Below are 25,896 nucleotides of genomic sequence, written 5' to 3' on the forward strand. Positions count from 1 at the left end.
CAAACACGTGCGAGCATTATCAAGCGATAAAGATAATGTAATTCAACTTGATATCGCTGCGGTAAGAGTGTCGCTATAAAACACATTATAAACAAGCTCGTTTAAATTACCTAAACGTATTGTAGCTTAAATTATTTTCAAGATTTCGTTTTATTTTGACTTGCTCGATTGCCTGCTGAATAGCTTAAAGGCTTTGTAATAAGCCAAGAATATAACTACCCAAATCCTCATCCTGATTAACCCAGCTAACATTGCAAATCTTGTGCACACCGGCCACACTCGATTGGCCCACGATACCGCCGGGTTGCTCTTCTGTTTCGATTTTGATGTTAACGGACTCCACGTTAATGGAATTGTTGTCGTTCATGGTTACCGTCCAGCCGGAGAGACGTTCATTCAGCATGTTGTACAGCTTCTCGATCGTGCGCATCGGAGGTCCTGGATCATCCAGCTTAATCTTTGAGATAAACCTGGAGCGCAAATATACGGAAGTAACATTATTTATTGTACATACAAATATTATCGTCCATTGTCTAACCTTATCACATGTCGATCGATTCCGGCTTCATTGAAGATCTCGTCAATGCTCATTAGAGATATTTTGTTATCCTTCATCACGAGAATACCATGTATAATGCGACGCCGTTTCGGATCCGGCGGTTGGGCGTTATACTTTTTCACTTCGTCTTTCAGTATCGACAGCGATGTCTCGACCGGTATTTTGATCGGTGTGCTGATCGTACACGTCTCACCGTTTGCTGGCGTGTAACATTCTATTTTGAATTCTTCCCTTATTTTCTCCTTCAAAAACTCCATCTTGACTGCTTCGCCATGCACGAGCATTACGTTTCGTGGTTCACAAAACTGTATCAGCTGCATGATACCTTTTGCGTCCGCGTGTGCACTAAAGCTCATGTACTCGACGGACATCTTCACGTCCACAACCTGCCGGTTTTCAAACTCTACTTTTTTGGCACCTCCCAGAATCTTGTGCCCAACCGTACCCTGTACGCAATAGCCCGGCATTATGACCATGTTATTTTCATTTGGAGCCCATTTTTTAAAAATCTGAAGGGACAATCCCGCGTGCAACATGCCCGGCGTAGCGAACACCACCATTGCGCCCGGGTTGTCGATGTATCCTTTATCGAACGGTTTGATGTGCTTGAAATCGAACATGTTGCGTTGCACGAACGTTTTGCGAATTTTCTGATTCGTCCAGGTTATGAACATCTTGTAGTAGTTGTTGGCCTTCTCCGTTAGCCCGACTGCAAAGTAAACCGGGTATTTCAAATTCATACGCTCCCAATACGTTTCCAGCAGAATACAAAGCTCCTGGGCACGTCCTAACGCAAACACCGGAATCAACACCTTGCCACCTTTCGCCACACACTCGTGTACCTTTTTGAGAAAGTCTCGTTCTCGGCAACGCTTTGAATCCCGGATCGTTGTTGCATACGTACTTTCGGTGATGAGCAGGTCCGGTTTACATTTATCAATCCAAGCCGCACCGAGGTGCCGATCGGGTGTCATATTGTAATCGCCAGTGTACACCACCGATTGTGAACCGACGCGTATCCAAAACATGGCAGCACCGAGAACATGACCGGCATAGTATGCCTTTATCTCCAGCTCGCTGTCGACCATAACGCTTTGATGTAATGTCACTGCGATCACCTTTTTCATGCAGTCCTTGATCATTTGCGGCGTGAAGAAGTTACTCTCGCCTTTACGCTCCACGGCCACTTTACGCATATCTTCCAGTAGGATAGGTGCAATCGCTTTGGTCGGATGCGTCATGTAGATCGGCCCAGTGTACCCTACCATCTCCGTCATGTACGGCAAAGCACCGCAATGATCAAGATGGAAATGCGAGATGATCACGCAATCGATATGATTCGTTATCGGTCCTTCCGGAATGATGAAGCTGAAGTCCGGAAAGCGGCGCTCGTCATTGTAGCCCATGTGCATACCACAGTCAAGCATTATGTTTTTGCCAGCCATCGAAAGTAATATGCAGCTGCGACCGACATCCTGCCCGGCGCCAAGTGGTGTTATTTTTATGTCCGGCATTGTTGCTGGACGTACCGGTGATACGCAGAAAAGTTACGACTGTAACCTGTAATCTGTTCTATCACTCAATGTATATTTTGTACGATATTGTAAATGTGTAACAATTGCAAACAATCTTAGCAGAAACAGTATAGCTATTTACATTTGCCGTTTGTGAAACAAATAAAAAAAACCATGATATGCAGTGAGACGTCAAAACTTTTGGGTTTGACAGCATTGTATACACCCGCGTCCCAATTAACATTTTTACTTAGCAAGCACTCTAGCAGGTATCGAACACATACGACAAATACGGCAATGTTCGTTAAGGAGCGTCCAGACTGTAACCATAACATATGCTCGAATGGTCTTCGAGCAGAAATGAGGCGTTTCTGGCAACCAAATTGACAGCAAATTGCGTTTTATGATGATTTGGCAACACTGAACGGATCTCCGTTCCTTTTCTCCTTTTCTTTTCCATGTTTTCTACTAAACACCCTTTTTGTTTGCCTTTTCCGGCATTTATGCCTTTGGCAAAATTGTTTTCACACGAGTACTGAACAGATGATGCACGGAGTTGCATAAAAAAACATAAAACAAAACGAACCTGGTCTCAAGTTAAATTGACCGAGTTATTAGATTATTCGAAATTGTATATTTTCGATTTCAATGCTTGGGAAGAGATATTTATACAACAAAAAGCGTTTATTAATTTATTTTTAATTTTATAGTAATTGAATATTGTTTATTTAAAAAAACATCGTCAAAATTTTTGTAATTTGTGCACATTGTTAACAAGTTGAGGAAAACACTTAACAGATTTAAAAATTTAAAAAATTATCCTAATTTTCACTAGAATACTTCATTCAATTTGGGTCACGCATTACAAAGTTATTCAATTTTGAACTTTTCCGTAACGGCTCGGCTGGATTGACCAATTCAAAAAGTCTCGGAGAAAAAGTCTCCGAGATAATTGTCACCGTCTTATTGCACGGTAACTCAATACATTTAAGTTCAATTTGAAAAATTCAATAATGACTCAAACTGTCCAAGTAGAACAGAAACCCTGTACATGTTGCGAGCAATGGTCCATTTCACTGTTCTCCAGCGATTTCTACTTCAGCTATTCCGCAAGAGGGCGCGCAGGTCTTGATGACAAGAGCGGATCGTGCGCGCCATTTGAAACGAGTGGCAATTGTGAGCGTCAAATATGTCCAGTGTGAAGGGTTAATCTTTTTTTTACAATTTGTAGACCGCAAGGAGAGAGAAGAGGGAATTCTATTCGAAAGTTTTATCGCTTGAATGCTTGTTTTTTTTTACTATAAACCAAAAATCAAAATGCATGTTTTCGTTTTGAAACAACTACACAATAAAAGAGCTACTGCAGAATGAAGTTCTTTGCTTCAGGGAATAACATTCACCTTTTCTCGAAAATTTCTAAGCTCATGAAGACAGACTTATGTTGGACTAATTTGGTTCAGTATTCACTGGAATCATATGTGCCTTTATAGATATATGAGTCTAGTTTCGTAACAATAATTTCAAATTCGTCTTTTTATTACATATTTTTTCAGTTTCAGCTAATTTCAATAATTTCATTTTGAGTAATTTCAACAATCTCTCTTTTAAATACTATAAACTGGTTTTTAGTAACTGCCATAAGGTTAAAGAAATATCTTACTAGTTTTAATACATATTAACTCTTTCCTGATTTGGTCCTGCATCTAAAGTACACTCGACATAAGGTGGCGGTGGGCTTTCACCTGAAGTCGTCACATCCTTGCGTGCTCGAGGGCTACGCGTGAGCGTCCCATTTCCATTCGGTCGAATGCTTATCCATGTTGGTTGTAGATCGTCGCATATCCGAAAAGCGGCATCGGGTTCATTCGCAAGCATACTTTCTTGTTCGCGATTATTGGAATCTTGCCGATGTTCCCACAATTGCCCTGTGTCGGAAACAGCACGTGGCACCACATTGCTTATTGCCCGCGGTTCGTCACGTGTTTGAGTTGGTGGAATGTATCGGTTGTTGATGTTCGCCAACTGTGAATTGCTGCGCACATATCGAGGTTGTCGTTTCGAGAACAGGTTCACTAAAAACTGTCTCGTGTGCTCATGGTTTCGATAAATTTCGTCATTCGGTGGTGCAGAACCTCGAACAGCGCCGGGGACACGGTCACTTCGTGCAAACACAGGTGATTCATTTAGACGGGTGTCTAGAATGGAAAACGAAAGCAATTATTACAAAGCTTAACACAGCTCGATCATTATGATCAGACATTACGTTCGAACTGATTTCTTCCGCGAATTTCTCTTCTCAGCTCGCGCTGTAGGCGTCTTTGGTCTGGAGCAAGGTTTGCTTTCTTCTGTAACGATCGAATCCTGCAACTGCGAACTACCCAACAGATCGTGTACGTGAGGAACGACCCAAGCATAACCCCCACTAGTACGCCACCGATGAATACTCCTGTGCGGAAATACCCACTGCGGCGGGTATCTTTGCGAGAGAGCAGTAGTTTGTGTGCGTGGTACAATTCACTGTACTTGCGCTGACAGTCAACGAATTGTTCGCAAGATTCTTTCGATGGATCATTCTCTAGATCGGTGTAAGAGCATGTTTTGTTCATAAACGCTGGCCAAGCGTCTTCATTAGCCCTAGTCGGTTGTGATCTTTGCGTGCCCCAAACTTGATCAATCGCCACGTCGTGTCGGTTATGTTTTTGATCATTTAGTGCAGGATCTTCCATGATTCTTTCAAACCGATTACCCTGGTAATTGAGATCGGAGAGCACTGCAATAAAAATGGAACATGCTATGAAGTTCTGTTGAAATTTTAGCAAATCTGTGAAAAATAAACTTACAGCAACTATCTACCGCGATAGTAGGTACTCTCGCCTTTATCCATCTGACCGTATTTCGTACGTCTTCCTTTTTGCAATTCCATCGGTTATCGATTAAGTTGATAGAGGCTAGCTTACGCAAATGTGCGAAAGGCACTGTAGCCAAACTGTTCATTATGTTTTTGGAGAGATCTAACGACTTCAAATTCGGCAGATCGATGAACATAGTATCGAAAATGTGCGGTATGCGACAGTTGGAAAGATGGAGAAACTGAAAGCAAAAGTACAATATACTATTAGTGCCTGATGGGATTTAAACGAAAGGTAAATAATTATCAACTAACCATTATAGAGTAGCTTTTGAGGAAAGGTGTATCAGGCAGCATCATGAAGTTATTACCGGATAGGTTTACATCTATCAACTGTAAATTACGCTCAAACAGATGCTCATTGAGCTGTTCCAATCGGTTGTATGATAGATCCAGCGTTGTCAGACGGTGCTGGTTTGCAAAAGCATCCAGAGAAATCGTTTGGATGGAATTTTCCGACAGGAAGAGCTTTACCAGATTATCGTAGCGCTGTAACGAAATGACAGTTGACGTTAAACTGAGCTCCGGTTCGATAGAGCAAGCTACAGCTTTTCTTACCATGAAGTTATCATTTTCAATGGACGATATAATGTTGATGCTTAGATCGAGAATTTCAACATCGTACGGCACGTCGGTGTATGTGTTCACAAGCTTTTCATTGCTATCAAAGACAGATATTGAGATAGAGAGAAAAATAGAGAGAGAGAAACAGATTTTAATGTACAGTAGGGGTAGCAGTATACTCCTGTCGCTTCATCTGAGAACAATGATAAGGCGTCTGATTAACTGTGCTGAGCACTAGAAATAGGAGCAATGCTGACGCATATTTTGGTGACGCATACCTACAATCAGCCCTTTTTAAATCTTCGATCACATCACACGTACATATTTTAGGACAAAATTTACCGGCACTTCCACTGTTTTCACTAATACTACTAGCTAAAACGAAAGCTGATAGCCTCATTGTGACCAGCAGTATGAATACTGTAGTACATGAGGTATTCGAATTGTGACACATTCTTGCCATTAAGCACCTGAGCGAGTCACTAAGTAACAGGTGAAGAGAGCAATAAGGGAAAGTTTTAGCGAGAGAGAGAGAGGGAGACAGGACTAGTGCAATCCGGAAATGCGTTCCGGAAGTATCGTTTTTTTGTATGCGGAGCTACTTTTTTAATGGTAGTATTTGCAGTTCTGCGATCTCGATCGTCTCGTTACATCGTTTATGCCACTTGTCACATTTTTCTCACAATATCCGATGTGCGTACAAAGCAACGGCTCGCAGTTTTGTAAAACCATCCGTCTTCTGAAACGGAAGAGAAGAAACGCACTGAGCCTGACGTCGTTGATCGTAGTTCTGTCCTCATTGAAAATACTGTTATCGTGTGCGATGGTGGCACCGTTGATATTCTACCTGTTGATAAGATAAGGTCTAGGGCCGTGTAATGAGTAGCCTGTGTAAAGCCCAAAACCGTTGAAATGGTGTTGTATATGTTTAGCAACATATACACTCAGATAATGCGGTGTGATAACGAACACTGTCTAGCCGTTTCTAAACAGATTCTATACATCGGACATGCTTTTCCTATCCGCGTGGGCGATTCTCAGTAAGACTGCTGTAGGTAAACAAAAAAACACATTACCTTCGTACGCACAGGTGCACTTGGTACAAGAATCATGGTGTGAGTTTGTCATTGAAGCGGCTGATTCAAGTCTCATCGTGATCGGCGCACGTGTATGCACATCATCTTTTGTCGATAACAAATTGGTCATCGGCACAGTATGCATTTTACCCATGAGTCTGAACACGACACATTTGTTTAAACAGGAGATGTTTTACTGATAGGAAGGTACAGAGAACTTTTAAGATCGAACGTATACATGCTCGCCTTTATGTGTAACTCTAGTTGTTATGTTATAAGTATAACCTTTTATATATTATTGCAAACACTGGGCTATATATTTCTACCTAGGATTTATATACAGTAAGTACATTGTATTAGTGTTATCATCTAAAATCAAGTATGTACAGAAGGTTTAGTATTTAGTGATCATAAATTGGTAGGAAGTCATTAAGTAATTTTGAAATTAAACGATTTTAAGTACTCCTAGATCCTTTGAAATACTCTTAAAATCCGTATACAGTTTTGCCCAATTTTTGGTTTAAAGGTAAAACCTTCAATAACACTTCTTTGAGATACGTACAATACTGCTGGATGCCAATTGGCCTGTTTACATTTTGTGAATTCTTCTTCACTTAACACATCTGGCGCATTTTCTATTGTAGATGTGACCATATATACCATTTATATACCTAAAAACTCATCCACCCCTAAAACATGCATGATCCAAAGCTTATGGTTCTAGTCGAATTTTAAAAGAAAAGTTTCAACATTTAGGTCCCGATTTGTGGAAGGAGTACAATGCCTATCATATCATTAGGATGACACCAAACGACCAAAAAAATTTTGAATCGTTTGAATGGACAGATATAAGCGTGGTAGGTCCAAATTCGTTCGGAGTCATGGTCATGATATGTCTGCTGGAAAACCCGGAATGCATTGTCAATAAGCTTTAACATAAATGTTCCGTAATTAAACTAGATAAATTGAGTCTGCTCAATAGGTAAAAGATAGGTAATGTCCCATCAAGGTTCAACATGCAACATTTCTAAAACATTAATACAGAAATGAAACGTATAGTTAAATCAATTTTAAATTACGATCAGATTTTAAATCCGAATTCCGGATAATTAAAGGGTTTTCTATGTCAGTGGTATCTATTCATAAAACAAATAATTAAGAAAGGGCAATAAAGCATTTATTAAATTAAATCACATATTCGGATATCATTAAAATTAGACGAGCAAATATATACAATTGATTATATTTTTTATTAATAATAGTATATAGAATAAACACAGGGCGATCGATTCAACAATAACCAAAAATCAGAAAAATAAAGTTGGCTTCTTCAGCACATAAAACCTTAGCTATGAAGTAGGGGAATCGGGCACGGGCACTCTATTTTGCTGTACGTTGCAGCCTTACCGACTTGAAGCTCGACCAGCAGATTACCACCGACCTACACCGTGCCGCCGGTCGACCCGGCATCGTCCGCACGACCAGTGCAAACGTGTTTGGATGGCGGAAAACATCAAAGAGCAAGACCGCGAAATCCGAAGCTGCCGCACAGTCCCGCTTGCAACGGCCGCGGTCAGATGGTTCGATGCTCCGGAGGCCCTGACTTTGGTTTCGCGTGACACACGGTGTGGCCATGCATGTGCGTTCGGAACTAGAGGCGATGGGTTGCTAGTGAAGAGAGCGAGAAAAAAGAGTGGGATTGGTTTGTTGTACTACACCAACTGGTGCCTTTTTCTTGCAGAACTAAATGTGCCTCGATGCGTGTGTGTGCGTGTGTGTTTCATTTAATTGTCGAGGTATTCGAAGTGATATGTAATGGGACGATTTAAAATAAGTTAAGTTAATGAACATTTGAAAATACGGTCTGTTTTTTTTTAATGTGAATGAAGAAGAATTTAATGAAAACTGAAACGATTGTCAGTGGATGTTAAGTAGTATAACAGTGAGATTTATTTTTCCTGTGAGTGTTTACAGTGCTTACATGTATAATCTATTATTTATTAACATTATATGTTGTGTGCTAGTTTCAGTGCAACAATAAAAGGTGCATATTGAATATATTTGATACAAATACTAGTACAAGAACGTCCAAAAAAGGACGCATTCTGTGACGATAAGAAATATTCTATTGTACAGTCCTAATCTTCCGAATAGCCCGATCCTTTTCCGAGTTCATCTCAATAACTCAACGCTCGAAACCGCTTTCACGCCGACCGAAAACCGACGGAATCGCTCCATATGTGGCGGTAAACTTCAAAGACACCCGAGACTCATTTATTTCGTAAGGTACGCGTACGGTTAGACTTGGACACGACCAAAGGCAGTGAGTGAATGGAAGGCTCGGTACCCGGTACGGAAGGCTCCTTCCCTCATTGGTCCATGGCGTTGTTTGAATCGAAATGCATTGTTTTGCAAAAAAACAAAACGACATGTCTAAGGTATGGTTCCGATGTGGATCTATGAAACAGGGAAGTTAAAAGTTCGTTGTTTCATTTCTAGTATGTGTTCGATGGCGCATGAAAATGCTCCTTCCATGCGAATCCTTCGCAGCTTCGGTTAAAAGAAAAAAATCCGATGCCAAACTGGTGATATTTGATTCAGAATTCCCATCCCCCACACAATCCTTTCGTTCGGTCTGGTAAAATACGTTTCGGAAAACCCACCAGGTCCTCTGGGCGGGTCTGTTTTCCAACCGGTTCGGTTCGGCATGCCGGGTAGCTTGCGTTGCCTGCGGCTCAACCATTCCGTCAGAATCGAGCATAATTACAAAGAACAATATACCGGCCGAAACCATAATAATTCCTACCCCAGGCAGGCAGACTAACACACTCGTACACAACACTTCATGCACACAATATTGTGTCCTGCTGTTGTTGGCGCGCACTGGCCTTCCAAGTTCCGTGCCGGTCGGGCCCTTTAATTAAGATTTCGTCCGAAGTTTGCTATCTTCGCCACTTGGAGACCATTCCCAGTGGTCCACTTCGAGCTCGTTCGTTCCCGCAGAATGTGTCCACAATGGGTGATGTTTGCAGTGTATACCGTAAGGGTGTAAGTTTTCATTTTTCGTCTATGTTCAGACAGAAGTATCGTTCAGTAAAATGCAAATCTTTCTTTTGGAGTAGAAAGTAATCAAAGTTCTTTATTATTTGATGCATTCGTAGAAAGATAGTTCTTTATAATTTGGATACGGAATTGAATTAGACTTGCATGTTGATATCAACATTTATACCTTTCCAATGGACAAATGTGAAGTGCGATATAAATAATTTTAGAACTCTTATTAATTGGAAAAGAGTTTGTTTTAAGTTTTGTTCCTTACTACGTTTAAATGGTATCAGTTACCAAACCAACAATGGACACTCTGCAGACAAACAACCGACCTGAGCAATGTTGCAATTTACATAACAATCATAAAATATTCAAAACCAAAACTAAAAAGCCACAGGCGATTGCGACGAACCGTGCTCGTACCAGAGTATGTGCTCTGCATGGCCTATCGAAAATACATAAATTAATGTATCATTTTCGTGCGGCCAACGAGTTCCACACTACACTACAAACGTTACCTGCCCGAAGCGTTCGGAAAGAGTCGAACGCTGTTCGGAGGAAAGAATACAAAAAATGTAATAATAATCTACAGTTTAAGCAAAAGGTGTGTAAAAAATCGTGAATCTTCGAAAATGGCTGTGGCAACGAAAACAAAAGAACATAAGACTAATTTTCGGCGCAGTCCCCCTTTTTGGCGGTTCCGATAAAAGTAGATGCACACGCGGTGGTAGAGTGAGACGAAGGTGTTAAAATAATTCATACCTGTCAAGCAGCGGCCGCAGCGCTTCCTCTTTTTTTATTCTCCCGCCTGTGGCCGCCAGATCACGGATCCCGGATCCCGGAGGTGGCTGCGGACGTATAGCAAGGGCCACACTTTGTGAGCGATGCGAGGTAGAGAGGATGTACCGATGAATGTCCAGGATCAGAAGAAGGGAGGCAAGGGCAGACAATCGGACGCGGAATGCCGCGGAAATGTTAAATTTTACACCTCCGAAAGCCACCGTATGGCTTTACCCTCACCGAAAAAAAGAAGATAATGGCCACGAACGGTGCGCAGAAGAATTTGGAAAAAGGAAACATAAACTAGCGGCTTCGGTAAAGAAACATACGAGCGAAGCACCGCGGATCCGCGCTGAGAAACGTTACCACAGCAAAATCACACTTTCATGGCCATACGAAGCGGTTTGCGGTAACAAAAAGATCGAGCGACGAATGATGATAGCGGGAGACCGCTTTCGGGGAGTTAAGTCGCCGACAGCAGGGCAATACAGCAAGCAACGCACAGCGTACACTACCACGGTACTACTGGCTGGTACGAGGGTAACATGGCCCCGACCTGACAAGACCCATCGTGGCAAGGTGCGATTTTTATTATCGGTTGGTGTTATTAGCGTTCGTATTGATGAGTTTGGCGCTAGCAGCAAACCAAGCCATCCCTTATTGGAGATGCTTTGAAGCGTATGATCGAGCATGGGTGCTTTCCGTTTGGAGCCGTTCCATTTGAACGATCCGATGCTTTGGGTTTCTGTTGAGCCTGCGATCGATGGTTTATGCAGGAAGAAAGAGCATTTTTATGATATTCCATTCCATGAAGACTCTTGAGGACACTAACGAAGAACTCCATGGCGCATCAATGCCGCAAGAACTCCATTTCGCCGAACAAGTTAGATATATATATAAGCTTTGTGCAATCCGAACTAGACAATACTTTTTCAACACTATTGCCAACACTCTATTGTAGATTCTAGAGCTGCCTATGATCTCTTTCAACCAGTGTCCACCAATTGAAATTAAATCGTCTCGGGGTGGGTTGCACCAACTCTCATTAAGCCGCTAGTTTGAGAGAAAAACATATCCAAGTTAAAACATTATTGAATTACCATGACTGCATGAGTTTAAGTTAAATTATATTTTTATACATGCTTTATAATCTGCGTATTGCATTTTTTTTTTAACAGAGTCCTCTATTAGGGTTTAGAGTACAGTAGAACGTTGATTATCCGGGCAACTGCGGACCGGTCGAATGCCAGTTAATCGAATTCAGCTTTCCTTCAGCTTTGTTAGTGCCATAACTGCAGATGATGATGATAGGACCACGCTCAAAGCATTCATAAGTGTTTTAATATCAGAAACTATTCTTTATAAACAATATGGAACATTTTCCAGGGAGTTTAGCTTGATGAACTCTTCATAGAAAACTCTCAAGTTCATCTCGAGCCAACTGGTTAAACAGTTAAATTAGTCAAAACAGTTCTACTGGCTATCATTGTTTAGCGCACCGATAATCTGCGAACCGGTTAATCAGGCTTCGGAAAATCGAAGTTCTACTGTATTTGATTAAATGTCAAACTCTTCTTTATTGTGTACTTGCACTTTGAATTTCTCAAAAGTGATTGACACATTGCATCATTCACGAATTCTCGAATATTAGTGCATCTCAATTTTAGAAGACTAGAAGAACATTTCCCAATAAGCGAATGAAATCTTTCCAGCAAAATACCTCAAAATCAAGTAGTGCACATTACAGCAGCGCACGAGTGATTTCCTAAAGAGCAGAGAATAAACAGAACCAAAAAATTAATGAAGCACCTCGAGATCTGCTCCTTTTCCCACATCGTACTCGAAGTCTCGATCACCGTTTGCCAACCAACTGGTGGAGACTCTATAAAGCGTTCCACCGTTCCCAAACAGAGACCTCCACACTGTCCCGAGCCGTATAATGAAGCCGCCATTTAATTGATGCCGCCTCCAGGGCGGCTGCTGATCTTGTTCGACCGCGCGGTAATCCTTTTGCTATCGGGAACCCATTTGCTACTTCCCTCCGGTGCTGCTTCCCAGTTTTGGTGACCCCACCAGTGTTTCGGTACCTTCAGACACTGGGAAGTAAATGGACGTAAAGGTATCGTCTGGAGAACAAAAACAAAAACAAGACGCCTGACGTACCATTAGGTTTCGTAAGTTTATGGAAAGGTAAAAACGAAGGCAAAAGAAGCATCTAAGGCTCGGCAAGGAAACGGCTGAAGGAAGATAAAAAGTTGGCTGAAAAAGGGAGAAGATAAAACGTAAAATGAGCCAAGGCATCAGCGCCAACACGCGTACCCTCTGTTTGAGGGGTGTTGCTGTCAGAGATGGTGCTCCGTTTATGTGTCCTGTTCTCCACATCGATCCAGCCGGATGCAATGGGTTGAAAATTTGTACACGCCCTTGAACGGCTTGAATGTTAGGATGTTGGCGCTTTTTATAAGACCTCACTTACAGGAAACGCCGGTTTGCTTGTTGCTATCGTACTGTGGTCTAATATGGACAAAATTTAAATTTTAGCATACACGCTGCTCAAATATTCCTAGAAATTTATTATGCTTTTGCAGCTGAAGTAAAATGTAGTACTTTACTCATTTAAAGGTGTAGCGATGTTTTAAACCGTACTTTTTAAATTTATGCTCCACATTTTTTGAGCGTGATGCAGTCAAATTTGAATGCATAACAATTAAAAGTTGAACCTTACAACAGTTTTACGATCGTTAGTAGCTTCTGTCAAACCGTACCACACGCCATAGTTCTTTTATTTCGATTGTTCTAAAGGTTCTGCTGTGCGCTCTGCGCTTTGATCTTTTACCGCCTTGAACGATGGCGCTGGTCTCTCCCCTTCTTGACGATTTTACTTTCTTCTCACCTTCCCGCCACATACGAACCGAGCCGGCTATTTTACGATTCGCTCAACAGACGGCGGATGAGTCGCGCAACCACGAAAGGTAAGCTCAAAAGCTCGGGCAGCGTTCAAACAGAAGGAACACAGACGGGAAAGGATTCGAATGTACACCAGCTCGGTTGGTACCCAAAAGAAGAGATCGGTTGAAGTTGACGAGAAACATTCGTCCGGTGGGATCCATCTTGATGATCTTCTTAGATCGTGTGCCGCCGATTGCGTGCTTTAGATATGGTCGGTTGAAGAGGTGGAGCAATCTTAAAGTAGAGGTGTGTTGGAGGGTGGCGTCTTTGCTGTATTGGAGCTTTGCAATTGTGCGTTAATTAAAATGTTCGCTGCCCAATGCGACGCGATACCACAGCATGGCATTTACAGTTCCGTCAATCTGCTTAGTTGAGCCTAACTTCATTGTTCAAACATTCACAAACTGCTTAGAAAAAATCAAGCTTTAGAAATCCCATAAAGTACTAAGGTTTAAAAAAGAAAAACTTTAAACATGACGCAATAGAGGGAAAATTCACAAGGTTTCTTTCATACATGCGGAAAGTTTTCAATGATTGCAATACTTTGTCATGGCTTTAAGTAGAACAGTATGCTGCTGCTGACGAATAGTAACTTTGACATTTATTACGGATAGAGAGACGTTAACACTAGAATTTCTCGTCAGCTTCAGTTTTCCTGATTTATTTGTAATGTTTCATAAGTAGTACTAAAGCTTTGATGTCTTGCTGATGACTGGCAAAGTTTATTTTTGTTCGTACAGAACACAAGTCAATCATCACAATCAGTCCATATTACTCAACTGACATACTTTGCTGAATAGTTTATGTGCAAATATATGTTGAATGAACCTTACGGATTTATCCGTAATCAACAAAAGGAGAATGAACCATGTGAAACTTAACTCTGCACGTGTTAATTATGCTTAATTTACATGCTTATTGTACATCCTATCAGAGTTAATTTTGTATGCTTTCTAATGCCGCTTTGTTTATGCAAAAATTTATAAGCTATGGTAGTTTAGGTGGGAAGTATCCACACCTGATACTGTAACGCAATGTGATTTTGGCGTTATGTTAAGGTTTTTGTTAAACAACTTATCGTCGACAGTCGAACAAATTGAGTACGTTTCAAAGTGGTCACTACCGTGCTACTGTCGGTAAAAATACAGTTTAATCTGCAAAACGGATCTGCGCTGTCGGTTCCTCAGCAGTGTCGCAGATCCATGAATTTGGGGAGGAATAACAACGAAGGGGTTCATATTAAAATCCAATCTCTTGTTGGGATGTAGGACGATAGAGTTGATGCTTTTCGATTAACGTGCCGACCGTAGGATGCTATATTAATTACAACCATCAAACTAATGTGCCCACGTACGGGATTTCACTTACAGCTGAAACGCGACAGAGCAGGACCTTCAAAGGCCGCCGCAAATGACGACCCATGGCACAGAGAACACTAAAAGGCAAAAAAACCCGTTGTATCGATCATGCCATAAGCGTTAACCCTTGAATGGGGCGCGATGGTAGAAAATTGAAAATTTTATGGTACTAATTTGTTTTTGTTGTTATTATTAAGTGATAAATGAAGTCATTTATTTACTCTTGCTTTTTAAGTCATCTTTTGAACATCATACCGGGGTCGAACTAATCGATCTTAATATTTCAATTACATTTAAACAGTTTTACCAAGTTTACATGAATTCTTACGGGTTTGTTTATGTATGAATATCTTTATGCACATCATCATTCTCTTCCTTCCTCAATTCAACGCTACAAACCGTCCCACGCCAGATGCAGCGGTGCATGCCTGCACGAACCGTTCCGAGGCGGAACGTGCAGGGCAATTTTTGATCGATGGAACATTAAGGCATAATTTGAAATTTTGATTGTCGATCTTGGACTACCCCATCATTGCACCTCATCCTTACGCGTCGTGTACGAACACCATTGAGGGAAATGTTTTGCAGCTGAAAGGGGGTAAATTACGGAACCGTGTCAAATTGAAGATAACTTCACCATTCGGCTATTGTTTCGCACCGTCCGTCCAAGTGAAACAAGCATGGTAGAAGCGTTCGAAAACAATAAGCAGCATAAGAAATTCAGAAAATCAAACGATCCGATTCGACACCCTCAGTTGAACAAAGGACCAAAGTGTAGGTTTTTAATGTCGACTACGGAAAGATTTTGTGGCCAGTTCATCGATTGTTCTCATTATTTTCTGCAGTGATCACAGTGTTTCACAAATCACCAATCAGAAATTTGAATCGTTGTAATTAAAGTTCGAATAACGCTTTACATTGTCCGAAAGGCACCTTTGTAGGTAGACTTTAATTTCGAATGATACTTATTTTTTTCCGAACCAGCAAATGATGGCACTTATAATTTTGAGTCACGTTTTTAGCAGGATTTTATTTTCGAGATTGGGCCGAAATCACCACTTTTTTATCCGTAAGATACATGATCTGGTTGCACTGGTTGATCTGGTTGGTGCAGCAATACAATTCGTTTCGGTTGGAAGTTGCGTAAGGATATTAGCATGCGCAAGAAAAGAATGACAGGTGTGAGAATGCAACATTTTCTAATTACGACCTGCCGATATAGAAGGCTTGGCGTGAATTGTAACTAATGGTGCTAACAGGATGAAACGCGTTACAGTCCGGAAACTTTTCGAACGACGAAAGAAACAAAAGAAGAATGGTGTGAATTCGAAAGAATCATGAGTTAGTTAGTAAAATAAATGCATACTTTGCTAGTTTATTATAGCATGATAGTGGATTAATTTGAGAAAGTTCCATCACAACTCATGGAATGATTTGTTAAACCCCAAAGAATATCATGAAAACAGTTTTATGGTATTTTTAATTTCTATACAATTACTTACTTATCAGACAATACAACGACAGTGAGTCATTGAAGCGGCACCTGCATTGTCCTTCCACACTTATGGGGTCAAAAATCCATCTGAGCATCTTCCTCTCGAACGCGGCTAAGAGGGTTTCGTACGTTTCGGACAAAGTCCACGTTTCAGAGGCGTATGTAAGTACTGAAACTACAGTAGAACGTCGATTATCCGGGCCTGATTAACCGGCGGGCGGATAATCCATGAACTAAGGCAATGACAGCTTGTGGAATAGTTTTGACTTTCTTAACCGTGTAAACGGTTGGCCGGATAGGAACTGGAAAATTTTCTATAAAGAGTTGATCAAGTTGAATTCCTCACAAAATATTCCATATTGTTAAGAAACAAGAGCTTCAAATAATTTAAAAAAAAATAATGCTTTTAGCGTTTACCTGGCATCTGCATCTACTATTATTGCATGTACTAAGCTTAACGGGCCAGTTATCCTTGGAAATCAATTAACCGGCATGTAGTCGGTTCGCAGTTACCTGGATAATCGACGATCTACTGTATTGACGTTATTATCAAGAGATAATGGTAAAACAAAAAATACGATAATATATTAAAGTTGGAATGGGGTCATTTGGCCCCAAGTTCCTCTCTCGAAAACAATGAGTTCGATTATTCCGTTTGCGTGTATTTATAGCGCACAGTTCAGTACTTGAATCCATGTTCCGAAAATCTCTGAACGCTCTCTGACGTTTTCCGAGAACCCCACGGAGCAGTTCCGAAGTTGGCACAAAACGAATGATTGGCCATAATTGGGCCGAATAGCGGGCCGTATAGCAAGATTGTGCGGCCCATCGGGAGTTTGAATGGAACGACGAAAGGGCCTTGCGGATGCATGGCTCTTATCTCGCGACAGTGGTAATGGAAGCGTTCTCGCACAACGGCTGCGCTTGTACCACAGCTATTTTCGAATGTGAATAGAAACAAATATGCAACTATGCATAAATATGCAACTGCAATGGCCACGCTTATTATTTTTGTTTCTTGCTATGGTAGAAAATAGGAAAGTGATGCTATGTGTTGCTACTATCAGTACTGCTGCTACTAGTCTTAATTAAGATCTTTATACCTTTAACAACTGCGAATGTGTTCATTAGGGACTGGTCTTTGTATGGAATTTGACGTTCATGATAGCAGCTCTCATTCGGCATTCTTCCCGTCCGGCAATATCAAACAAGTTTGGTGATCACTGACAAGATGCGACTGCGGCAAAACTGTGACTAGTCCCTTACAGCGGAAAAAACAAAGTCCCTGAAGAACGCGAAGGTACAAGAAGCAGTACATTGTACGAAAGGGATAGGAGTATCTTACCAATAGCAGCTCAGCATGTGGAGTCAGCCGGCGTGAAACGCAGAGAAACAGTTAATTGCGGGGTAAAAAATGTTCCTTGGGACGACCGTCATGCAGACTCTCATTTCATCTCCTACTACCCATCGCTCCATCTCGCTCTTGTGTTGCTTCTTCTCACCGTAGCAACCGCCGGTTCATATACACACACATACCTGCCAGAGCAAAACATAAACGCAACGCCGAGAGCAGCCAGAAAAGCAGAGAGATACGAGCAGACGAATTGTGCCTTTTTCTCTTACTCCCTATTATTTGTATTGTTACTTTCAAAGCGTGCGGACGTACGATGTGTCGTGCTCGTTGCTAGTACCTGTGGAAAAAAGTTACTCGCACTTGCTATATTTACTAGTGATTCATTTTACGCGATTATGTATCGCGAAACCGGACCAAAACAAAACAAACGTTTTCAGTTCTGAATGGTTTGCTGGAAAGTTCAGGTGGTTATACGCAGCTGCTTACAGTGTGTTTATTGAATCCGGTTGTTGTGTTGTTATGCGTAGTTTTATGCTCTTTAGTACGTTTACCAATACGTTTAACCGTTCTTTTACCAAATCATAAAAAATGTGCGCATTAAAAGGGATTCAATTATGCTGCTATTTACGCGTTATGTTTCACGTACTGTTTTAAACTGTTTTCATTTCACCAGCATCCGGAGCAATAGTTTAAAATGTATGGAGCTAAAGGACGGCCATTGTATCTGCTGCAATGATTCGTGTGCAGTGCTTTATTTTTGCCCGATTTCCGATTTTACATTTCTGAATTCATGTTCTACCGCGAACCGTAAGCAAAACCAGCCAACGCGCTGGTGTACTGTTGTTTTTTAATGAATTTAGCAAGTACGGAATTATTACAGCTATTCGCAGCAGTAGTTCGTTTAGAAAAAAATCCGGAAAATGTTGTTGCAATTGTTAAACTCTTCAACCAAACATAAACAATTCAAGAGTAAAACCACAACACAAAAAGCAGCTTCTTTCCATCACAGCAGTAGAAGTAGCAGCAGTTGGTGTAGTGGAAAAGAGAAGCAGAAACACGCACACCATAATATGCGAGACAGTACCAACACTAAGGCACTTTTGGATAGAATCACCAACACAGTGACGCTTGTTTTGTGGCCACGTTATGTTACGCGGAAAGCGTACTAACATCGTTCAAATTCAATTCCCGCTCAATTTCAAATGGGCGAAATTGAACGTCCGTCTTGCTCAATGAGGAAATTTGTAGCAAGTGTTGTGAGCAGATGGATGAAGAACCGGAACATTCTTCTTCACAGCATAAAAAATTACCGTGTGTACTTAAGCATTTTTTAGTTACTGGGAACGGGGGCTCTAGTGCCAATAATTTAAAACATAAACTATGCTTATCTGCACATAAATTGGAACTTTAAAGAGATTACGAATAATTTGTATTTTTGGGTCATTTTTCCTTACAGTAAATGCATCTGCACCTACACTGCACCATCTGTCAACACAAAAAACGGTGTTACATCAAACCGTGATCGAAGTGATCGCGCTTTCCAGAATAGTTATCGAAGTGTGTTGGTTTGAAAGTCGAGGTGATGTAGTTTGGTCGAAAAGTCATTCGCGGCAATCGAAGTGTGCGTCGTAGTGGCAAATGGTGCGAAAAAGTGCAATCCAAGTAAACGCCCTAGTGTCACTGGCGCCCCGTAACGTGCGTGTGCGAGAAATGTGCTGTGCACCGTGTACAAGTTGGTGAAAAAATGGGAAAATAGTTTTTACCGTGCCTAGACGGGTGTGTTTGCGTGTGTGTCGGTGTGTTTCGTGAAAGGAGAAGGCGCAGCCGATGGTGTTGAAGCTAGTGAATGTTATGGGGGAGCAAGGAAAACCGTATAGAAACCCCCGCATTTAGTTGTAGTGTAAGCATTAGCGAGGTTTGTTAATGAAATTGCGGCAGCATACATAAATCATAACTAGAAAACGGCAAACTGCTTGATTCGAGTGATTTGTGGCACCTCAATCTCTGGCGCAATGGCAGGAAATATTGTTAAATGGTGGAAACATAAGATACTCGGCGGCTACAAACAATTTACAGGTAAGTGTCTTCTCAGTAACTGTCTTGTCTTGTAAAGGTTCTCAAGTTGCAACTGCTTCTAAATCCATCTTGTAAATCCGTTCATTCGGAATTCTTTCTATAAACCTAGAACCCCATAAACCAAGATTTTTACTTAATCTATTGCACTGCATGAGTTCGCTGCAGACGGCATAGAAATTGTGCCAGATGGTGCTTAATTTATTCCACTGCCACCATTATCAGGTTGCCAAATGTCAAGCTGCCGCTTTCATAGATCACCGCCCGATGGTGTCCCTACAAAGAAAACGCACTATGCCAAACATCCATTAACGCTGTGAGATGAGTCGGAGAACATCACCAAGAAAAGAAGCATAAGGAAACCCCAGGTCTTTTGCAACGTAAGCTGTTAGACGTCTCCTGTGCAATATATTGTTCATCACTAGAATCGGCCATTTCCCCGTTTTTGCCATCTCCGCCCAACCTCGGGTTGGGAAAAGTTTTTCGGGCCTAATCCTCCCAGCTTAGGACATGCCCTTTAACCCCATTCACTTCTGTCATCGCCATGAAATAGCTTAAACGATTCCAATGGGCCGTACCCGTAATGGTAGGAGCGATGACGTGTCGAAGCGTTAAGGCAAAGAATGTATCTCGTTAGAGAGAGTTTTAAGATATTATTTGGGTGTTGTCTTAACTATAATATGTTAACAATAAAGAGGGGAAATAAGAACATGTCAACTTCAAACTTTTATTATAAGTTTGAATTGGTGATGGTTCTTCTGCTCAAGTACCTTTATTTTGCGTAACGTCTGCAGAAAGTGCCATGAATTCACATCAGTGCTGCAGAAAATACAAAGAACTCGTGGAACTACGGCCCGAAAGAGCGAAAGACGTTTTGTACCTTTTGCGGTGTGTCAATTGGGATGCACAAGCACGCACGTACGCTTCTTTCCGGTCCACTCGGGTTTGGTTATTTGGAACAAAAAAAAAATACCCCCATTCATCAAAGATGGCGCGTGTGTATGTACGGTTGCGTAGCAGCAGTAGCGCGCCGGGCAGTGGTACCATCTGGCTTACTGCTCCACTGTGTAGCTCTGCGGCTAATTTTCACACCTCTCACACACTTGGCGTCGTATGGTTGGAGCCATTCTTACACCGCGGGCCATTTTCTCGCCGTTACGTGCCTGGCCCCTTGGATTTGGCAGATGGTTTTGACCTAGTTACTGTTGCGGATGGAAAGAAGGGGGTAATGTTAAAGGGCGATCCAGGATGTGCTCAGGAAGAGTTTGCTTTAGGCCCGTAGCGCAACAACTTTAGACAGCCATAGTTTTATACGTCAGTTGTCGCATTATGAAGCTGTTGTTTTAACATTTAAATCTATAGATATTCCATGCATTCCATGCATGTATTGCGTTGATATATGTTACTAGACACATTTTTTCAAGTACCTCTGTCGGGATGTGACAGTTCGAATCAAATAGAAAAGCAAAACTCAGAAAAGCTTAGTGGAAACGCGTCGTGGGATATCGTTTTCTTGCCCTTTCGCTGAACCTTGAAGTGTGCGGTAAGGTGGGCAAAGCCCGCTTTAGACAAGCCGTCATACAACAAGTAGATTGCCAGCGGAATCGCTTGTATGAGAAATAGCTAACAACGTGAGCAAGCGCTCACCGCCGTTGAGGTTGCTGAAGTTACCGAACCGTGCGTAACGAGTGCGTATGGCTGCGTGCGTATACGTGTGAGTCTGTGTGTGTGACGATCTTCAGCGTCATTATCATGCGTGTTCATCCACCCACCCGCTGGTCGGCCGTCTCTCACGCATTGCGGGTTTCTCTTTTTTCCCCGTTGTGGGTCCGATCATGCTCTTCGCGCTTAAACGATCGTATTTGTGGCTCTTGCTCTTCCACACGCGTACGACCCGTCATGACCACCACTTGCAGCTGTGCCACTCTCTTCTAGCAGCTTTTTCGCTCTCTTTCACACCTACCCGGTGTGTTCGAATACGCCGGTGCCGGGTTTTTCGATGCTTACATATGATCTGTCGGCTTTTCTTTCTTCTTGTGTGTGTTTTTGTTGTTATTGTTGTGCTGTTCAAATGTCGATTTCTCTTTCTTTCTCGATCGGTTGGGCCGTTTTTTGACGCGAGAGTGCGTGCATGCCTGTGGCTTCAGCATCCCTTCCCGCTCATCCCTTTGGCGTGATACCCCAAAAACAGCCAAACCTCGCTTATTTTCACCCTCCTGGTCGCGCTCTTCCCCCCGCACGATGAACATGCTTGTAGGGGTTTTTCGATTCCTTTTGACCGCTCCGCTTTTTCGTTCACATTGCGTCTCCTACCCTTTTCGTCGTCGCCCAATCCCGCGTCCTTCGTTCTCTCTTGCTCTCAACCGTTCACACACATGCTCCCGTTGCCCGTTGACCAACCGTGTTGTGTACCATTCGGTGGCATTCCTATTTCGGTCGCGTTTTCGGAATTGTTCCACCTCGGCCTGCCCCCTCGGGTTACCCTTGTGTGTGTGTCACACGCACAGCCTATGGAGCATCCCTTCTACCGCCACTTGTTGTCTTCCCCGGCACCAAAAAACTCCACAACTCCTAATAGATAGTGCGCAGCCGCGGGATCCCTTTTCGGTTTCTTTCTTCTTTTCATGCCGATGCCGTACGTGTATGCGCGCGCGTGTGTGTGTGTGTGGAATTGTTGTTTTTTTTCCATATTTTTTTAAATTTTTTTCTTTTCTTTCATATTGCTGTTATGCTTCGTATCGGTCGGGGTCGCGGCGGTGGTTCTTCTTTCTCTGCGCTTCGCTTTTCGCTGTTTCTTACCACCACCACCTCCCCTACCCGTACCATCGGTGTTTCGGTACGCTTTGTGGTGTTTTCTTCTTCTTTTCGTCATTTGTGTCGATTTTTTACACCTTCCTTTTCGTCATCCCTTATCCGGCCCATGCGTTTCACCATCACAGAGAAAAAGATGAAGAAGAAAACAATCACGTTGGCGTCGGGCATTTTGCCTACTAAAGAAGGAAATGTAGATGGAAAAGATGGTGAAATGAAAAGTGGATAAAAGCAGGGAAGAGAACGAAGAAGGGATGGAGAGTGGAGGGACACGGTAAAGATACGTGCGTTCTCGGGATTTTTGTGTTATTGTGAATTGGTTCTTACTTCATGGCTTTTTCCTGGCCGAGGATCGCTTTTATACTTTTGCGCCTGGCGGAGAGAATGAAATAGAAGGCTATTTCTCTCATGTTCTCCTATTCGTGCCCAACTAGTTCAATTCATTTTCAAGCTTTTCCTGAAAGGATGTTTCCTATAATGCTTGGCAGGTTGTGTGTTTCTACGTCATATTCATCGGTCATCGATAGCCTGCCGCAGATCGATGCGTCTATGTATGTGCTTTGATGCTTTGTAGTGTAAAATAGGACGGCATCCGACAAAAGCCGCTCATTTCCCCCCCGGTTCCCTATAGGCTTGCTCTCATACCGATACCGACCCTTTTACGGTGGTGAAGTTTCCTTACTTTTTTGTTTTGCTGCGGCTTTTACATTTACGCACTCGTACGCATTCTAACCCACAAACGATGTTTTTGGGCTGTGAAATGGAGAAAAGAAGCAAACTAAACGATCAGGACGTCTTTTGAAGCGATCTTCGCACACTTAGGAAAGATGGTTTGAAGCAAAAGGTTTTCTGCCATCAGCCACCAATTTGAGAAAAAAATCCATGGGCTGAATAGAATTATGATCGTTGAGATAGCAGGGCATGTGAGCAAGAAGGCTACAAAACTGAGGACCGCGTACGTGGCATTCCTCAACCTCCTGTTCGGAACCATCTGTTTTCCTAAACATTATGTTTAGGGCATATTTTCTATGATCGACCAGTTTTTGGTACGGTTTGTAAGGAGTACAAGCTTCAATTGTTCAAATTATGAGGATTTCAAGACATCTTTTTGCAAGCATTGCCATAATAGCCACAACATTTTACGTTGTATTTTACTGTGGGTTAATACCATTGTCACAAATAGTAATAAAAAAAAGTAATAGAGCGAAATAAAATAGCAATCTTTTAGATGCTATCGGCTCATTTGATCGGCTCACAAAATGCACGGATATTATATACAGTATCGGACGAAAAAACTGCCAAAAATTTGCCTTCCTAGACGGTGTGACATATTTATAGCGGATGTCGCCCTTTATCCACAACAAGCCCTGAAAATTCATTGATTGTCAAGAATAAACAATCAATATTTAAAGAAAGTCAACAGTTAAATGTTCCATAATAGAACACTTCGGTATCGAAATATCGTCGTTGCTGATTAAATTTTACGTTGTTTTATGGTTCATGAAGTATTGGCGTTCAATTCCAAGTCCAAGTATAATGCTTGCTGGGTATTACATTTATTCTACTACATTTATGAATTTATTCTTGCGGTTGCATTAGTTGCACTGCATGTGCTGTATTGTTAGCGGTGTCTTTGACGGTACTTTGACAACTAAATGAATCGCACAGAAATTGTTAAATTATGTTAATTAAATTATGAATTATGCTCTTTTCGTCACTATCGCAAACTCGATTTAAAATAGCATTAACCGTCCAAGCTCTCGGATATAATTAAGTGCCGAAAAGATCAAATAGCAAACACAGCCAGATAGACAAAATAAGACAAATGGCTTATATATATATTTGCATTGTCGTTCATTGTGGCACCACTGTAGAAGTTCTATGACGGTGGTTTCCTCTAGATGGCAAAGTTACAACAAAAAAAGCTGTATACTGCCGCGTTTCCATTCGCTTCGTAGTGTTGTTACGAGTGCATATAAGCTACACTTTTGCATCGGATGCAGTGTGCAGCAGGCAGAAAATTAGTGTAACTGTGGGGAAAATTAAGATAATGATAATGATGCCTGGTTACACCGATGGAAAAGTAACAACCGCACAACTCTTACACCGGCTCCACAGTACATACTGCTTCATACGAATATCACCACCAACCTCACCGGCATGGACGTATTGTGCACAGGCTTCCCCAAAAGGGAAGAGCGAAATCTTTATCGCCTTTTTCTACCCCGTGATGAAATGTGGAAGCGTTGCAAATTGTAGCCTTTTGTTGTGCTTTTGTGTAGTTGGTCCCGGTGTTACTGTTTCAGGTGCCTTTCGTTTTGCACATTCAGCACACGAACCGTGCGAACGCGCTGTGGCTTGACGTTGTTCGAGTCTCTGTATAAAAACGCAACACTTAGCACCGAATCCAGTAGAGAACTTGAGATGTTTTTTAACTGTCGAGCATTACCTTTTTTCTGTTCTAACGTAAGAAGAGCAAATTTTTGTAAAGATTCTAGACGGGAGGAAAACGCAATTTCCTTGTTCCTTCAAGTTAATGATTTCAAGAGCAACTTCGAGGTTCTTTTTAAGAGTAAAAAGAAAATTGTAAAAATGGCTACTTGTTGAAGAACAAAATTAAGATAATACAAAAAGAAGGTTTGCAGTGTTGTTGTAAAGGACCTGGCCTTGAACATCTTACGGACCTGGATATGAAGATCTCAAGGATACGTGTGCCATAGGCCCAAGTTGAATAACTCAAAGGGTTTAAGTTGGATCTTCTGTTGTCGGATCATACGTATGTTGGATGTTGTAGGGCAATGGGCAATTTATAAAATTCAGTTTTGATTCATAAGTACGTTCTCCTGGAAAAACGTTGCCCTGAAAAAAAATCGATATAGACTTCACAAATCTTTATTACGCTAGCGTCAGTTCAAACAGGCAACATTTTGCAACCGGTGGTCCCAAGCCCCAAATCATTATGTCATAACCCGAATATTTGGTCGCTTGTCGTATTCTTTCGAACAACAGTATTCAAACGGCATCATATTCGACAAACTCATTCAACGTGACGGACAGCAAACTCATGTCTGTTAAGTTTACAACTAAACCGTTTGATTGTTCTAAAGCAGTACTTATAACTAAACATGAACCAACTGAAACTAAGTCTCCTAGAATTATTGAAGTTATTATTGAAGTCTCATATTCGAGTTCAAAGCTTATCACATACATTAATGATTGAGTGGAGAAATAGTCCATGTTGGTAGTGGAAACCTCCACTTATCTAACACCACAGCACAACTTTACTGCTAACTCAACTCATGGCACGAACAGTTTTTGTTGCCTTCTACTAAAATCCATTTCTTAAGAACTGTTGTTTCTGATGCACGAATATGCAACATTGTACCTCACAATCATTATTAACATTG

The 25,896-nt window shown here is 41.7% G+C and overlaps 3 protein-coding genes across 3 annotated transcripts in view; 1 reads left to right on the forward strand and 2 right to left on the reverse strand.

Annotated features, from left to right (window-relative positions):
• Nucleotides 1-184: 184 nt before the first annotated feature.
• LOC128715732 (integrator complex subunit 11) lies at nt 185-2,073 on the reverse strand. The gene is made up of 2 exons (XM_053810644.1): nt 539-2,073; nt 185-470 (listed from the first exon to the last, which is right to left on the reverse strand). Exons 1-2 carry the CDS (start codon nt 2,071-2,073, stop codon nt 185-187), a joined length of 1,821 nt encoding a protein of 606 aa, XP_053666619.1.
• Nucleotides 2,074-3,738: 1,665 nt separating this feature from the next.
• LOC128715733 (leucine-rich repeat-containing G-protein coupled receptor 4) lies at nt 3,739-6,008 on the reverse strand. The gene is made up of 6 exons (XM_053810645.1): nt 5,824-6,008; nt 5,540-5,642; nt 5,237-5,470; nt 4,914-5,163; nt 4,337-4,843; nt 3,739-4,268 (listed from the first exon to the last, which is right to left on the reverse strand). The coding sequence occupies exons 1-6, from the start codon at nt 6,006-6,008 to the stop codon at nt 3,739-3,741; spliced, it is 1,809 nt and encodes a 602-aa protein (XP_053666620.1).
• Nucleotides 6,009-19,617: 13,609 nt separating this feature from the next.
• Nucleotides 19,618-25,896, forward strand: part of LOC128713619 (protein naked cuticle homolog) — a 45,086-nt gene continuing 38,807 nt past the window's right edge. The window contains exon 1 of the mRNA XM_053808481.1: nt 19,618-19,681. Coding sequence (XP_053664456.1) covers nt 19,618-19,681 — 64 coding nt within the window. The remainder of the gene's footprint in view (nt 19,682-25,896) is intronic.

Source organism: Anopheles marshallii, chromosome 3 (assembly GCF_943734725.1).
Source record: "Anopheles marshallii chromosome 3, idAnoMarsDA_429_01, whole genome shotgun sequence".
NCBI lineage: Eukaryota > Metazoa > Arthropoda > Insecta > Diptera > Culicidae > Anopheles > Anopheles marshallii.

Excerpts from the sequence above, each read along its gene's own strand:
- LOC128715732 (XM_053810644.1), bottom strand. The coding sequence starts at position 2,073 with ATGCCGGACATAAAAATAACACCACTTGGCGCCGGGCAGGATGTCGGT. Across the intron at positions 471-538 it reads ATCGATCGACATGTGATAAG|GTTTATCTCAAAGATTAAGC; the intron begins GTTAGACAATGG and ends TTTGCGCTCCAG.
- LOC128715733 (XM_053810645.1), bottom strand. The coding sequence starts at position 6,008 with ATGGCAAGAATGTGTCACAATTCGAATACCTCATGTACTACAGTATTC. Across the intron at positions 5,643-5,823 it reads TTAAAAAGGGCTGATTGTAG|CAATGAAAAGCTTGTGAACA; the intron begins GTATGCGTCACC and ends TGTCTTTGATAG. Across the intron at positions 5,471-5,539 it reads TTGAAAATGATAACTTCATG|CGCTACGATAATCTGGTAAA; the intron begins GTAAGAAAAGCT and ends ATTTCGTTACAG.